Source organism: Garra rufa, chromosome 7 (genome assembly GCF_049309525.1).
Source record: "Garra rufa chromosome 7, GarRuf1.0, whole genome shotgun sequence".
NCBI lineage: Eukaryota > Metazoa > Chordata > Actinopteri > Cypriniformes > Cyprinidae > Garra > Garra rufa.
In genome coordinates, this window is record NC_133367.1 from 29,683,235 (window position 1) to 29,700,429 (window position 17,195).

Genomic DNA, 17,195 nt, shown 5'->3' on the forward strand with positions numbered 1-17,195 from the left:
CTCGCTCAAAAGCTCGTCAATGCGAGCAAAGTTCGGGTGGTGCGCATACTATTCTGATGACAAAATTTGCATATACTTTGTGCTTAATTGTCTGACACGAGGGTAAAATATCTGATGACTCTTCACATCTACCCCTCACAACCATGTTCTTGTTTATTCACGTCATGTTAAAAACATTTCTACTCTACATAAGGTCTATTAGGGGTGTCCAATCCTACTTCAAGAGCTTCCTGCAGAATTTATTACTAAAAACTTCCCTGCAGATGTGTTGGAGCTAAACCTTTGGACTAATGTCAAACCATTTCAGATGCTATGAATGCTTGAAGCCAATTCTAAAAGTTCCTGTAATGGCCACTACATCATGTTTATGTGATTATGATCTTCTAAAGGGCAGGACTTTGCTTACTTAACATCTGTGTAGTTCCTCACAATTAAATTGAGGTTGTAATAAAAGTCTTTTAATGGGAAACATGGGTAAGTAAGAATACTTCAGAAAGGTCACTCACTGAAGATGGCAGTCCTGGCGGCTTCCTGATCTTTTTGGGTTGGGGATCTGTGAAAGAGATCAAAGCACACGTGGTACTCTTTCCTTCCTTCCATACGGACTGATCTGATGCAAGTCTAGTGAATGAGAGTTATTTACCCATGCTTGCATCTGAGGGGCGTCTCCGGGGGTTATTGGGGTACGACTGGTAAAACTGTGAGCCAGACTTCAGTCCGGATGGAGACATGGCATCTGCAGAAGGCATGGCGATGTCTGAGGGAAGGAACCCAGGCTATAGGAAACAACAAGATGGTGGATTTGAGTCTGATTTGCGAGTCAAGAGTTGCTTGATTTGAGTTGCAAGACTTGATTCAACTTACCTGGCCCCCAAAGGAAGAGTACGGACCTCTTTCGTTCTTGCCTAGAAGTAAAAATAGTTGGTATTGTGAGCAAATTCAGGTGAAATGAGTCCAAATAAAGTCAAAACTAGTGTTGCACGATGTACCGGTACTAAAAAGATATCACGATACCCTGCTTTAAAGGGTTACTCCACATAACAACACAAGCTTCTTCGCAATACAATATAAGACAGTTTGGATGAAAACCAGGAGCTTTGTGACTGTCCCATTGACTGCCAAGTAAATAACACTGTCAAGGCCCAGAAAGGTATGAAAGATGTCATCAAAATAGTCCATCTGCCATCAGTGGTTCAACCGTAATTTTACGAAGCTACGAGAATATCTTTTGTACACAAAGAAAACAAAAATAGCGAGTCAATGGGACAGCCACAAAGCTCTTGTTTTTCATCCAAAATATCTTAAATTGTGTTCCGAAGAGGAACAAAGCTTTTACAGGTTGGGAACGACAAAGGGGTAAGTGAATAATGACAGCATTTTCATTTTGGGGTGGAGTAACAGTTTAAAAAAAACAGTATGATTTCACATTTTACTAGTACGGTACTTTAAGAATCCATTTTGATAAGAGTCGTATTAACACTGTTTATTAAGGGTCCTGTGATTAAAGCGTAGCAGAAAACGTGGAGGGAATCACGGAATCCAGACACAAAAACAGAATTTACTGTATAACACAGAATATCATGTTTAACTATGAATCCTGCAAATTCGGCGCAATCTTTTGTTTTCCCTATGCCTCCTTAATATACGAGTACATGAATACATAAACCTAATTTCTAGAACTCTGTGAGAGTCACGTCATCAGCATTTTACTGTTACTTTTATGAAACAATCTTATATCATACACAAACAGAAACATAAAGGCAGCAACCGATCAAAATTAAAGTTTGGTTTAACTTGACAGAAATATTAATGTAATGTAATGATAGTACTACAACTACTACTACTAATAAAATATTATTAAAACAATTAAGGAATATTTAGAAGGGGAAAAAAAGTAGCAGAATGTACAAGAAAACTGCAAATACAAAACAGTAGCGTATTTCTGAAAAATAAAAATAATGCTTTAGGAAATCTAATGAATCTTTCTAAATTAATTAGACATGCTTTTGATTATTAAAATTTAATGAAACTATTCAAATGGAATGCAGAAAATGAATAGATCCACAGAATTTGATCAAAATAAAACTATATTTGAGAAAAATAAAACGGTTTTATAGGGCCTTAAAATTTGCTTTTTGATTAATATTCATTAAAATGGAGTCTAGAAAAATTAAAAACTGAAAAAACGGAATCCAGAAAAATTCTGAAAAAACTGAATACATTTTTTATATTAAACTCATTTTTGTCTTTGTTTTATTATATTTGTCCTTTAGTTTGTTACTTGCATCTATGTTCTTATTATTAACAACAAAGATATAATAAAAACAACTATATAATTATATAAATTGTTATTGCTAAAAAAAAATTACCACGTTATGAAATAAGATTTGGCTTTATCCTTTTAGATAACTTACCAAAGTTACAGATCTCTATAGGTTTGGTGGTTACTCACCATGGATCATCTATTATTCATTTACTTTATTGTCGTTTTATGTTTTTGTTGTAGTATCGGTTCAGTAGCAGCATTGAGATATTTTAGTCAGGTACCGTAGTCAAAATTTTAGTATCGTGACAACACAAGTCCAAATGTCACAATTGTTGGAGAAAGTCAATGCCACAATATCAGGATTGCCCAAACTTGGTCCTGGAGGGCTGGTGTCCTGCAGAGTTTAGCTTCAACTTGCCTCAACACATCTGCAGGGACGTTTCTAGTATGCCTAGTAAGAGCTTGATTCACCATTGCAGGTGTCTAATTGTGGTCTTAACTCAACACCAGCCCTCCAAGATCGAGGTTCAAACTACTTTCTACATTGGCGGCTTTGAGATCAACCAACCAAACATTGGTAAAACTCACCACTAATTCCAGTGCCAAGGAATGGCGAAGATAGTCCATCATGTTCGTTGTAGTGTGAGCCCTCTCCATAGTTCTACAAGAAAACCAAGACAGAAGCAGGTCAAGCCTATAAAAGATGTCCCAGCAACACTTTTAGACGGCAAACAAGGCATTGGGTCTGCGTGTACCTGGTTAAAAGAAGGACTGTTCTGCTCTCCGGCAGTCCAAGGACTACTGCGTTCTTCCATACCTACAAAGCAAGTGATCACAAACTGTCAGCCCAAAGATCCTTTTTAATTCTCCTGTCATGCATTAAGGCCATTGGACGTTTGGTGGCTGGTTTTGTGCTTGTCAGACAGCTCTGGATCTCATCCAAAACCATCACACCACACTAATATCCATGTCATTCAGCAAGCCTCGACATCACTGACCATAAAGGGAGCATTCATTCAGTTACTGGATCTCATTAAGACAAGTTGGGGGAGGAATATCACGGCAAGCCGAACAAAAACAGGCTGATCAAAGAATTGCGAAATTAGCATCATTGTACATTTGGGAGCGGAGACCCACAGGGACGACACAGGTCTCAGTACAAGACAGAGGATACGAAGTGTTAAAAGGTTGCTTTACATGTCGAAAAAAGAATATTGGAAAACATTGCGGCAACATTTCAGAGTGTACTGGAGCAGAAATTCCTCATAAAGCATTCCCCTCTGCCTCCTGTCTTATGCCTTAATGCAAAGCTCTCCAAAGACACATGGCTTAATTGCATGCTGATTTGCATAATTGTGCATATTAATGCAGTTGGTTTATGAATATTCATATTCTCCTTTTGATTTTTTTTTTGTGAGGTCTAATTAAAAATGTGTGAGAGAAGAGGGGGTCTCAGCCAGAGCGGCCACTGAAGGCTGAGCATGAGTGATGAAGCTAACAAAGCAGAGCAAATAGCGACATCCACGCTGACAGCCGTGATCTATGGAGCCCACGCAGGCAGCATGGGAAATGAAGTGGGCACTGACTGAGTGAGTGAAAGAATCTCCCTGGCAGAATCATCTTATGTGGGGAAAATGAAGTGGCAGAGATACAGATTTAGATGCAGGAGGACTGTAGAAGATGTCTAACATGGTTTTCGATTGGATTCGTTTTTATGAATTACCGTATTAGCAAACTAAACTGGTGCTTTTTCTCTTCTGTTCACCAAGACTGCATTTATTTGAGCCAAAATACAGCAAAAGCATTTACAATAACGGTTTTCTGTTTGAATATATTTTAAAATGTAACTTATTCCAGTGATCAAAGCTACATTTTCAGCATACATTACTGTCTTGAGTGTCACATTATCTTTCTGAAATCATTGTAAAATGCTGATTTGCTGTTCATTCATCACATTTAAAACAGTTGAGTGCATTTTTTTCAGGATTCTTTGATGAATATAAAGATACAAAGATGAGCATTTATCTCAAATAAAAAGCTTTTGTAACATTTTTTGGGAAAGAAATTATTTTTTAATTTAGCTACTATGCTTTAAATTAATTAAAGGTGATGATAAAGATATTTATAATCTTACAAAAGATTTCCATTTCAGATAACATAATAATATTACAACATAATATTAATAATAAATGTTTTTTGAGCAGCAAATCAGAATATTAGAATTTCTGAACGGTCATATGTTACTGGCGTAACGATGCTAAAAATTCAGCTTTGAAATCAAATAAATTATATTTTAAAATATATTCAAATAGAAAACTGTTTTTTATAATGGTAAAAATATTTCACACTTTTACAATTTTTGCTGTGCTTTGAATCAAATAAAAGCAGGCTTGGTGAGCAGAAGAGACTTCTTTAAAAAGCATTAAAAATCTTACAGTGCAAAAGTTTGTTCTCGATTACCTCAGAAAATAACATTTAATATTATCATTAACATTTAAAAAAGTTGAGTACATTTTTTCAGGATTCATTGATGAATAAGAAGATCCAAAGATCAGCGTTTATCTGAAATAAAAAGCTTTTGTAACATTATACACTATATTGTTTTTTGGGAAAGAAATTACAGAAATTAATACTTTTCATTTAGCAAGGATGCTTTCAATTGATCAGAAGTGATGATAAAGACATATGTTACAAAAGACTTCTATTTCAGATAAATGCTGTTCTTCTGAACTTCTGAAGATACCAGAAAAAAAAAAAAATCTACTTAGCTGTTTTTAACATAAATGTTTTTTGAGCATCAAATCAGAATATTAGAATGATTTCTAAAGGATCATGTGACTGGAGTAATGATGCTAAAAATTCAGCTTCGAAATCACAGGAATAGATTACATTTTAAAATATATTCAGTTATTTTAAACAGCAAACACATCAAAAATTTCAATAAATTAAATGAAATTAAATTAAATAAATGCAGGCTTGGTGTACAGAAGAGACTTCTTTATAAAAAAAAAAAAAAAATCTTTTGGAAGTGTACAAGGAGGATAAAGTCTGATTCATATTTTGAATTATTGGCCAGTTATTTTCTGGAAGCATCAAAGACAAATCTGACATTCAGTCCATTTCCTGCATTGAGGAAAGATCATTTCCTTCATACACTCCTCCAAGCTTGCACAGCATGCCATTATTTAAGTTCGGATCGCAGCTGATATCAAAAGCGAAGAAGTGTGTGTGTGTGTGTGTGTGTGTGTGTGTGTAAATGTGCTCGCATCTAGGGGTGTGACCAGGGGGGGAAATGGGCTCTGTCCTGTCCTAACGCTGTCCTCAGTGGGTGACGTGTCAGGCAGCTGTGGAGGTGAGCGAGAGGACGCCTGGTGAAGTCCTCCCATGCAAAAAAAAAAAAAAAATCCAGCAAACACCACGGCTATGCCCAAGGAGGGGGAGGAGATGGCTTAATGCAATTAGCACCCTTCCGAGCACTTTTGTCTTAGGGAACAGATGCACTTCTAAACATGTCCTTACTTTGGGGATATTCGGCTTGAACAGTAGAGGACAGTCAGAAGTTTAACTCCTGAGCAGTCCAGTCCATCCAAGGAAGTCAAGATTGCAGCTTTTGTTAACATACTTTTAACAATTTTTTCTAGGTTCAATAAATGTGACCCTGAACCACAAAGCCAATCATAAGGGTAATTGTTTGTATTAAGATTAAAAAAAAGAAAAAAAGAAATTAGGACAATATTTGGCCGAGATACAATTATTTTGAACTCCGAGTGTGCCAAAAAAAAAACCTAAATATTGAGAAAATCGCCTTTAAAGTTGTTCAAATGAAGTTCTCAGCAATGCATATTACTAATCAAAAATTAAGTTTTGATATATTTATGGTAGGAAATGTACAAAATATCTTCATGGAACATGATCTTCACTTAATATCCTAATGATTTTTGGCATAAAACACAAATTGATCATTTTGACCCGTACAATGTATTTTTGGTTATTGCTACAAAAATACCAGTGCTACTTAAGAATGGTTTTGTGGTCCAGGGCCACAAATGTCAAGCTCAATCACCAATAAAATGTTAAAAAACAAGGTTTTTAATGTACATCTACAAGACTGCAATAGGTCTGCAATTCATGTCATGACCATGTAATGTCAAAATTCTTGTAATTCTGGGACAATTTGCCAGAAAAGAAGGACTTTTACACAGAGAAGATTTCAACCACATGATTTATATTGATAACTAAGACTTTATCTGGTTGGAACAGTGTTCTCAACACAAACTTGAGACTTTATAGCTGAAATAATACAGTTTAAGGAGAAACACTAGTGTAAAAAGTACTTCTTTTAAAAAAGAAGAGGGTCAATTGATTTCGAAAAGATTTTTTTTGCGATAATCGAGAACATGTTCACAAACTACACTACCAGTCAAAAGTTTTTGAACAGTAAGATTTTTTGTTTCTAAAGAAGTCTCTTCTGCTCACAAAGCCTGAATTTATTTGATCCAAAGCACAGCAAAAACTGTCAAATTTGAAATATTTTTACTATTTAAAATAACTGGTTTCTATTTGAATATATTTTAAAATGTAATTTATTCCTGATATCAAAGCTGAATTTTCAACATCATTACCATTAACATAATCCTTCAGAAAGTATTCTAATATTCTGATTTGATGCTCAAAAACATTATCATCATCAAGGTGAAACCAGCAGAGTACAATTTTTTCAGGTTTCTTCTATTCTTAATGAATAGAAAGTTCAGAAGAACAGCATTTATCTGAAATAGAAATCTTTTGTAACATTATAAATGTCTTTATCCTCACTTTTGATCAATCTAAAGCATCCTTGCTAAGTAAAACTATTAATCTCTATAATTTCTTTTCCAAAAAAGAAAAATTACACTGACTCCAAGCTTTTGAATGGTATAGTGTATAATGTTACAAAAGCTTTTCAGATGAATGCTGATCTTTGGATCTTTCCATTTATCAGAATCCTAAAAAAAAAAAAAAGTACTCAACGGTTTTAAATATTGATGATAATAATTTTAAAAAGCTTTTCCTGTATTTTGAATAAAATAAAATGCATACTTCTTTAAAAAAACATAAATCATACTGTTCAAAAACTTTAAGATGTACTGAACCCAAAATTCCCAAATAACGCTGAGGAACTGTCTCTCGGACCTTTGTTTCTCAATCAAGAACATGTCATATCCCGTTATACCGAGTTCACAGAGTGAGGCTTATGTTGAATGATGTGGAGACCTTCTCGAAGCATCTCACAAGTGACAGATTTAAGAGTCGGGGTCACTTCGGTGTCAGGTAGCTCTCGCAATAAAAATCTCAAACTGAGACATTAGCTTGGCCCCGCTATGTAATTGGCACTTTAGGCCGCCACAGACCGAGAGTGAAGCTGGTGATCTTTCACAGTGTTTCTTTTGCTGTTTTCATGCGGGCCTCCTGCGGGGTGGTGGGAGGTATGAGAGAGCTTTGTTTCAGAGAGGGTCCATTTCCTGTCAGTTGGCAGGGGGAGAAAGTGTTTTCTTGTGTGGGGGGAGGAGTGTTTTACGCGGCGGGGTGGGGGGAATCGTTTGGAGACCGTAAGGCCTTTATTTAAGTCTTTGTTCTCAGATTGTTCTTATTCAAGGGTAATGTTTGGAGTGTCGATTGGGAGACAGACAGACTGAGAAACGCATGCCTTTGACAGCTTCTAAACTGGAGGCAACTTGTCAAAGCAAAAGAAACGTTAAAAAGTTCTGGACGCAAACGTGATGACAAACAGCAAAGCAACCAATCACTCACTCCTTGACCTAACAAAGTTTTTACGACGTACAAGTTTGTGCAATAGGTACTTCAACTGAACAACCAGTTCAAAGGGAGCCAAACTGCCCCGAGCTTTGACTTTGGATATACTACGGTGAATTCATAAAAGAGGGGGTTTAGGAAAACAAGAAGAAGCATGTCCTCTTCTTCTGTTGAGAGGAACGAGCACTTAGCAACTGGGCCAAACATCTCTATTGCTACAGAAAACACCATGAAATGCACAAATATAGCAAATTCAAGTCATATGGAGGGATGTAACAATACGATGACATCGTGATATGAAGTCCACAATGTGATATTTAAAAACAAAAACAAATGAAGAATTGGGGGAAAATTTTATTTTTACATTTTAATGCTCAATTCTTCTATCTAATGCACTTTGAGAGTTCAAAATTAAGAGCTCCAACCCATGTTCTAACTAAGAAAACTTAAAAGGAGTAGTTCACTATTAGAACAAAAATTTACAGATAATGTACTCACCCCCTTGTCATCCAAGATGTTCACGTCTGTCTTTCTTCAGTCGTAAGGAAATTATGTTTTTTGAGGAAAACATTTCAGGATTTCTCTCCATATAATGGACTTCTATGGTGCCCCCGAGTTTGAACTTCCAAAATGCAGCTTCAAAAGGCTCTAAACGATCACAGCCGAGGAAAAAAGGATCTTGTCTAGCAAAACGATCGGTTATTTTCTAAAAAATTACAATTTATATACTTTTTAACCTCAAATGCTCATCTCGTCTAGCTCTGTGTGCACTCTTTGTAGAGATTAAAAAGTATATAAATTGTAAATGTTTTAAGAAAATAACCGATTGTTTTACTAGATAAGACCCTTCTTCCTCGGCTGGGATCATTTAGAGCCCTTTGAAGCTCCGCATTTTGGAAGTTCAAACTCAGGGGCACCATAGAAGTCCATTATATGGAGAGAAATCCTGAAATGTTTTCCTCAAAAAACGTCCTATCTTTACGACTGAAGAACGAAAGACATGAACATCTTGGTTGACAAGGGGGTAAATTTTTGTTCTGAAAGTGAACTACTCCTTTAAGTCAGAAAAAAAAAAGAGAATTGACTTGTACCTGAACTTTAAAGGAGACTCAACCCTTTTTTTTATTTGTGGTATACGGTCTGTCTAAATTACATTCACACTGGTGTTTTAGGAAGCCTAGCAAATTACGATATAATATTTCTAACAACAATGACAGTAATAGACATATTCTGTAAAACAACTGGACTGTAAAATAAATGAAAATTAATATTTCATAGGTATATTATTATTGCTTTACACTACATTAGAGAGATTACAACGCTTCTTGTCTAATTTCTACACTTGAAAGAGATATTTTGAATTTGGACTGCAGTAACATCACCCATTTAAACCACTAGCTATCAGCAATTCATACTGCACTTTTAAGCTTTAATTTTGATGGAAAACTCCAGCTTAGGTGAAAACTTGTCTCACTACAAATCTAGTAAGCAAAAAGCAGCAAAAATAAAGCATAAAGAGAGGCTGTTGCATTCCCAAATGTGCACTAAACTCAGCACATGCAATAAACAAGTTCACTGTATTCACTTTCAACTGAACCGTTCTGAGGTGCGGAAAACACCGGATCACAAGCTGATCACCTGAACAAAATGCGCGTTTCACTTCGAAACAGACTTGATGAAGGGATTATGCTGCTAGGGATATTGTGCTTTTGGTTTTAGTTTGACAAACACTGCCCTAAAGCATTACAGCCCAAAACACAACTTTAAAGACCTTTTGTATTTAAAAAAAAAAACTACACTGAAAAACCTATAGTTTCATATCATCAGTTGACCACGATAATATCAAGAAGGTTTTGCCATCGCGATACCACGATAGATAACTGATGAATCGTTATATCCCTCTAAATATGAAAAAGCATGCGTTTAGACTTACCTGAACCACTGAATTGACTGCTAGCAAGTGTGGTGGGCCTGTTCTTCCCATTAGCCACAGGGGGTGCAAACATCTATGGCAGAAAAATAAGAAAAATAGGAAGTTTATTAGGTACTCACGTCAACAGGTGCCCAACAGACATGCTGATTTTCCAGCATTATTGGGGATTCACACTATGTGACGTCAAGCTCAGCTTGTTCAGAAGTTTAGTGCTAAAGGTCAGGTCAACCTTGCCAGATTTAACCTACTGAAATAGTTCAATCTGAAAGAAACCCTTTCTCACGAAGCAGCATGGCTCTTTGAAGCAGCAACAATGCTGCACAAGAGGGACTTTCTGGCTAGTAGACATTTCTCACAACGTGAAACACCTTTCGCACCAAGAGAAAAAAAAAGACATCCTTTGGTTTCAAGGTTTGAGGCTGGAAAATGAGGGAGTAGCTGAACCATCAACAATTTGCAATTAGACATGAGATCGTAAGGCATTCGGTCTGGCACGTCTGATTATCAATGTATCGTCTTAATTGATTCGCTGCTTCAGTAGATGGCAATTTTCCAATGCAATAAATTAAGCATGGTCGAGGCGTTCAGTGAATCAAGCGATTAACATTTTTTATATTTGCTGTTTTTAATGCTATTTAGGATAACCATGACCGCCAAGAATAATCACATTTTAACAACAGGTGATATGAGAATAATAAATGGAGGGATAGGAGAGGATTGGAGATGCTTTCAACTATGCTTTCAAATGGCAAATGCACTTCTCAGGACCCAGTCAGAAGCTCGCACATGATTTAAAGATAATGTTTATAGCCACCAACACGCAATGTGACATGAGATTTGATCAGTTCGAAATGGAATGAAGGTCAGATTTTGTTAAGGAATCATAAAGCGAATGTTTACGAGAGAATTTTTGTCCAGATCGGTAACAAAGACTCAGTGTCTTCCTTACCGCACTGAAATCCAACAGGTCACTGAGTTCCTTATCTGTTCCCACTGTAGCCATTCTCTGGTGCGGCTCGTTCATACCCCTCGGTCTTTAAAGCACCCTACAGGAGAAAACCAGAGAGAGAGACATAGCTAGGGTGAGCTATCTAAAGAAAAGCAGTGATGAAGTGCAAGTCGGAATAGTAGCGATGAATGAAAACGTATTTATAATTCTATTTATTTCAGCATTCCATGTCCCAATTGAAAAGCAAGCCTAAATTTAATTAACTATGTATCGCTTCGGGAGGTTTCACAAAAAACGTGCCAAGTTATTATCTTTGTCCAAGATTTTAATCTTAAGTCGAAAACTTGCCCGATAATTAATTTGGCCGAGGAAATCCTGTGTTTTACACACTGCAATTAGTCTTGTGTTACAACAAAACAGCCAAATAAAGCATCACAAGACTTGTTTTCAAAGAGCCAGTCAATCTTATTATTAATATTGCTGTGTTATGCAACATCAGCACGGCAATGAAACTAAATGCAATCACCAGTCAATAAGTTTCCATGAAACCATGATATCAGCACATGGAACATGCAAATCAATGTCCTTAACTTATTGTACATCTCTATCCCGTGTATGATTTAGAGTTATCTGGCCAGTCGATTTGCATAAAAGGGGACCATCAAACAAGAAGGTCAAATTTTAGAACCCGGTCAAATAAAGAAACTTTCTCCGAAACATCTTAAGGGGTCCTGTGTGCTGTTGCATGCCAACAGGTGGTGTGCTTTAGCAGTCCATCCTGCTTATTAACCATTAGTTTCTCTTCAGCAGTCTTGATTATAACACTATACAAGCCAAAAGCTAAAATAAAAAGTGTTTTTACACCTTGCCAGTACATTTTATTCACACTGCTTTCTCGACTCCCAAACAAAAACAGCTAGGCCTAAATGATAACATGCAGAAAGCGGGCCCTCAGTAAAAGACGGGACAGATAGTAACAGAGGGCCCATTTTCCCCTCAAGCCTTTGGCAACCAAAACAAAGCCAAACCACAAGTAAACAAAATTTTACTCTAGTATATAAACGCACCAAACGTCTTAGACAGGAAAGAGAAGCGTTTTAAATGATATGAACAGCCTTGTTTGTCGAATGAAGGCCATATTATTAGGGTTGAGAATCGAGAGCCGGTTCGAGAACCGAATTATTCCTGACGTTAGCAGGTTTCGTTTACGTAAATCAGGAAGATGTGACAGTATTTTCTGTTATTATTTTAATCTAGAGGACTGAACATACAGCGCGACCTTTCCAATCCGATTCCTGAACGTGTGACTCTAAGAGTCGATTCTTTCAAGTGATTCAAAAACACAGCGCCGCCAATGCAATTCGATTTGCGAACCAATGATCCATATGAATCGATTCTGTGTAGTAGCTCAAAAAACACTTGTGAATCAGAAGGGGCTGTTATAATGAATTAATCCAGCTCACTTATTGACACCAAGTTATTCATTTCGTTTTGTTTTTATTCATTTGAAATGCACCAAGAACTTTACAAACCATAATAATGCTAGGCTATAATAATAATAATGACAGAATGGTTGTTCGTATGACAAGGTGCATAAAACAGGCCTGTAGGTAGCTAGCTATAAACGGTGAAGGAAACAGGTTACCACCTTTTTGTTTGTTTGTTTGCCATTTGCGTTAAAATAGTGCCAGCTTTATGATTCATTTGATAGCTCTGAAGGGAGATGTAGGCTAACATTTGTTTATGATTTGTTAGGTCTGTTCTGCTGAAATTTGAAATGCTTGCCAACAAACTGGGCTGTAAATGCAGTAATATTTTTTTTCCCAGATATTATTTAATCAAATTCATACACCAAGACACCATTATGAGAAAACTGGAGCAGGATCGTTAAATTCCTAACGGTATGGGAACACTATAAAAATGCGTTTAAAACGTATTTCGTAGTTAAAAGGTAGGGTAAATTGTATCTTAGTCGGTATCACTGCAGCTATTGGTGGTTGTAAGAAAGCGCAACAGTGTTACCACTAACCACCAATTTAATGAACCCAAACTAAACCCACGGTATTACGAATAAAAACGCGTAAGATGCACCGCGAAAACGTCTGTTTTAAAACCCACCTCCATGACTGAATATGCAGACACGTTTAAACTAGAGTTTAGTCACGTCCTTTCTTTGTGTAAGTAGGGCTAAGCTTCACCCAAACATGAACAATGTCAATATTTATTCTCAGTTGTAAACTTATTGTATTCCGATAGCTAACCATTACGAAAACCGATAGGTCACCATCGATCGCGGGCACGTACTTTTGATAAGGACGGCGTTATTATCAATATTAACCAGGCGTCGAGCCGATCATTCTCAATTATTCATGTGTTGTGAGATAAATGCACAAGCTTGGCTGGGGATTAAGTAAAAGTTAATAAAAGTACAGCGACAAAATGTCAACTTTTCCTCAAGAGACTCGCGATTTGATGAAGGCGAGTGGGGGTGGGGGGCGAGGAATTTCCTGCCAAAAAATATTCAGCGAAGTAACTGAATTAACCCGAGGTTTTGCGAAAAGCTACCTTGGATACAAAAAGCTGGTTTAAGCTTTTAAGCTCATTCGGAAGTTATACATTTTAATAAGTATATCCAATTAAAGTAACTTTCAGCTATTAGTAATTTGCAAATTAAATTTGCACTGACAGCTCGCTCCTAACTAGTCAGCTAAACTCATACGCGCCGGACAAACTAATCCTTACTTTGATAAAAGGACAAAGGAGTCATTTCTGTTAGGATAGAACTGGGTTAAAGACCACCAGCACAAAACTGGGCAGGACTTCCCACCACCACCACAGCCACTAAGCAAGAAAAAAAACTCTGCATCCCCCCCCACTTCCATAAGCACACATCCCAAAAACTTGCTAAATGGAACTTCAATATGCAATAATGTGACTTCTCGGATGTAAATGTGAAACTAAAACGATCCAACTTTAACCCAGTAAAAACCGCAAAAGGCATTACCTCAGTTTATCAGTTGTTTTACATCCAGCAGTAAAAAAGAAAGGTTGAATCTCGTAGGAAAAAACCATAAAACTTGAAAGAATCTGAAGCACGGCGCATTAAAGGCTGGTAGGCGCAACAATGTGTGTTAGTCCTCCTTTGACATCCTCCTACAAAACGCCAACGTCATAAACACAATGTTGCAGGTCTGTATCCAAACAATCCCGCGCCACGACTTCCTTTATGTTGTTACAATTGAGGTGAATTCATTCTTCTAGTAGACATCTTGACCACCTCCATCCACATTGTGAGCAGCAACAATGTATTCCTCCGCATGGAAAGAGGGGCCTCAAACGCTCGGGTGTCCAGTTTCATGTGCCCAGGGAGTCAGGAGTTTTTTCGACAAGATCTACCGATTAAAAAGCGCGGATTGGTCGCGACGCGCGGGATGGTTGTTAATCATTTATCGGACGAGATTTAATAGGTGTAGCTTAACGATAAAAGAATTGATAATAGGAACTATAATATCCGGCGGAGGTTGATGGTAGAAAAGTAAGCGGCATTTATACAAGAGCAGCGAGAGATGGAGAGATAAACCCGCATGCTAACAGCCAATAGGAAGGCGACAGAAAGTGATAGGCAGTTCGAATATCCAATAGCCACGCGAATATTCACTCCAGACCCGCCCCTTTCGTGACGAACACTGTGTGTTCAGTGAGGCTGACTGAAGGGGCTAGAGCACAGCCTGCGTGACATCATTTTAGTAGTCTGGTTAACGTTGACGCCCGCGCGTTAAAGCCTTTCGCTCGTAAACGCAGAAATGTTAGAAATATTACTTTTTTATTTGTTTACTTGTTTGCAGACTATAACTGCTAGATAGTTGTAACGTAATCTAGTTGATTTAGACACACCATTTGTTCCCATGGTAAGACTTTTGCTAAGGTAAGTTGTAAACATTAAATGTGACCCTGGTCCACAAAACCAGTCATAAGGGTATGATATTGAGATTTATACATCACCTTGTTATGATTGGACAATATTTGGCAGAGATACAACTATTTGAAAATCTGGAATATGGGGTGCAAAAAAATCAAAATACTGAGAAAATCGCCTTTAACGTGGTCCAAATGACGTTCTTAGCAATGCTTTACTAAGCATAAAATTAAGTTTTGATATATTTACGGTAGGAAATTTACAAAATATCTTAATAGAACATGATCTATACTTAATATCCTAATGATTTTTGGCATAAAAGAAAAATCAATCATTTTGACCCATACAGTGTGTTTTTGGCTAGCGCTACAAATATTGGTTTTGTGGTCCAGGGTCACATATGTTCTAATAAGAAGCCTTCAAATGAAGTAGTGTTTACAAGCTTTGCATTTTATTATTCAGCTAAACATTGATATTCGAATTAGAAGTTCACTCCTAAATTCAAATTTCCTGATAATTTACTCTTCCTAATGTCATCCAAGATGTTCATGCCTTTTTTCCTTAGTCACAAAGAAGGTTTTTGAGGAAAACATTCCAGGATTTTTCTTTATATAGTGGACTTCAATGGTGGACAATGGTTTGAAGGTCCAAAATGCAGCTTCAAAGTCTTGTCTAGTGAAACAATTTGGACCTTCAAACCAATGGCCACCATTGAAGCCAACTATATGGAGAAAAATCCTGAAATGTCTTTTATTCTTCACAAAGAAATTAATTTTTTTTGAGGAAAACATTCCATGATTTTTCTCCATATTGTGGACCACTGGTTTGAAGGTCCAAATTGCAGTTTAAATGCAGCAGTCTTATCCAGTGACACAATTGGTCATTTTCTAAAAAAAATAAAATTTACATACTTTTTAACCACAAACGCTCATCTTACATCAGCCCGACCTCACACATTATGTAATGATGTTGGAAAGGTCACACGTGACGTAGGCAGAAGTACCAAACCAGTGTTTACAAAGTGAACTTGCAAAGAAAGTCAAACACAACACGATGTTGTACGATTTTGAAGTTGGAAGACAAAATAAGTTGGAGTTTTTCGCTCTACCCTACCTTTTTGAACCGAAGTAGACAGATGCGTGTTGCAGAGCTAGTGCAAGATGAGCATTTATGGTTAAAAAGAATATAAATATATATTTTTTTAAGAAAATCACCAATTGTTTGGCTAGATAAGACCCTTATTCCTCGACTGGGATCATGTAGAGCATTTTGAAGCTGCACTGAAACTGCAAGTTGTACCTTCAACCCATTGGTCTCCATTGAAGTTCACTATATGGAGAAAAATCCTGGAATGTTTTCCTCAAAAAAAACATAATTTCTTTGCGACTGAAGAAAAAAAGGGAGGTCAGTGTCCTTGTTTTGTGTGTTTCATGTGACTGACAACAGTAATGAATTACATTTTTGTCAAAATATAATACGAAAATAATCTCAGCATGTAATAAGTGTTACATTTAACATTCTTGAACAGAATTATTTAATGGTTATATGTGACCCTAGACCAAAAAAGCAGTTTATATACTTTTTAATCTCTACACAGAGCTAAACAAGACAAGCATTTGAGGTTAAAAACAATATAAATTCAATTTTTTTTTAACCGATCGCTTTGCTAGATAAGACCCTTTTTTCCTCGTCTGTTATCGTTTAGAGCCTTTTGAAGCTGCATTTTGGAAGTTCAAACTCAGGGGCACCATAGAAGTCCATTATATGGAGAGAAATCCTGAAATGTTTTCCTCAAAAAACTATTTCCTTACAACTGAAGAAAGAAAGACTTCAAGAAGGTGAGTACATTTTCAGTTAATGTTTGTATGGGTCAAAATTGATCATGTATTTTTGGCTATGGCTACAAATATTGCAAACCGTTTTTTAATGTATGTTTTCACAGTACTAAGCTGTACATGGAACCAAAGCGAAACTGAGGTCTACAGTGATCTTCACAGCAAATATTTTGCCCTACTGAGTAGGTACTCTCACCTCAACCACATAATCAATTCCGTCTCTCCCTGTGGCTGATTCATAGAGCTGGTCTAGTGAGGGGGGAGAGGAGCATGGGATCACAGAATACAGGGATCATAACAGAGTGTGTAGTGGGGGGATGGGACGAGAGGCCATGCAGCGTGGCCAGAAGAAGAGAGAGGGATGATGGCAGGAAACAACAGATGAAGAGGTACAAGTCAATTGTAGATAGCATACCACAGCCAATCCCACAGAAAGGAACAAGCAGGAAGAAAAGGAAATGCAAGAAACGAGGTCAACCCGAGCAAAGAGAGGAGTCTAAATA

The 17,195-nt window shown here is 37.0% G+C and overlaps 1 protein-coding gene across 1 annotated transcript in view; it reads right to left on the reverse strand.

Annotated features, from left to right (window-relative positions):
• tcf3b (transcription factor 3b) overlaps positions 1–14,456 on the reverse strand; it is a 31,094-nt gene extending 16,638 nt beyond the window's left edge. The window contains exons 1-8 of the mRNA XM_073843886.1: positions 13,946–14,456; positions 10,942–11,038; positions 9,993–10,065; positions 3,022–3,083; positions 2,855–2,927; positions 865–905; positions 644–776; positions 507–553 (exon numbers count right to left, since the gene is read on the reverse strand). Of these exons, the coding sequence (XP_073699987.1) occupies positions 507–553; positions 644–776; positions 865–905; positions 2,855–2,927; positions 3,022–3,083; positions 9,993–10,065; positions 10,942–11,016 (504 nt within the window). The 5' untranslated portion in view covers positions 11,017–11,038; positions 13,946–14,456. The remainder of the gene's footprint in view (positions 1–506; positions 554–643; positions 777–864; positions 906–2,854; positions 2,928–3,021; positions 3,084–9,992; positions 10,066–10,941; positions 11,039–13,945) is intronic.
• Between the last annotated feature and the right edge of the window lie 2,739 nt (positions 14,457–17,195).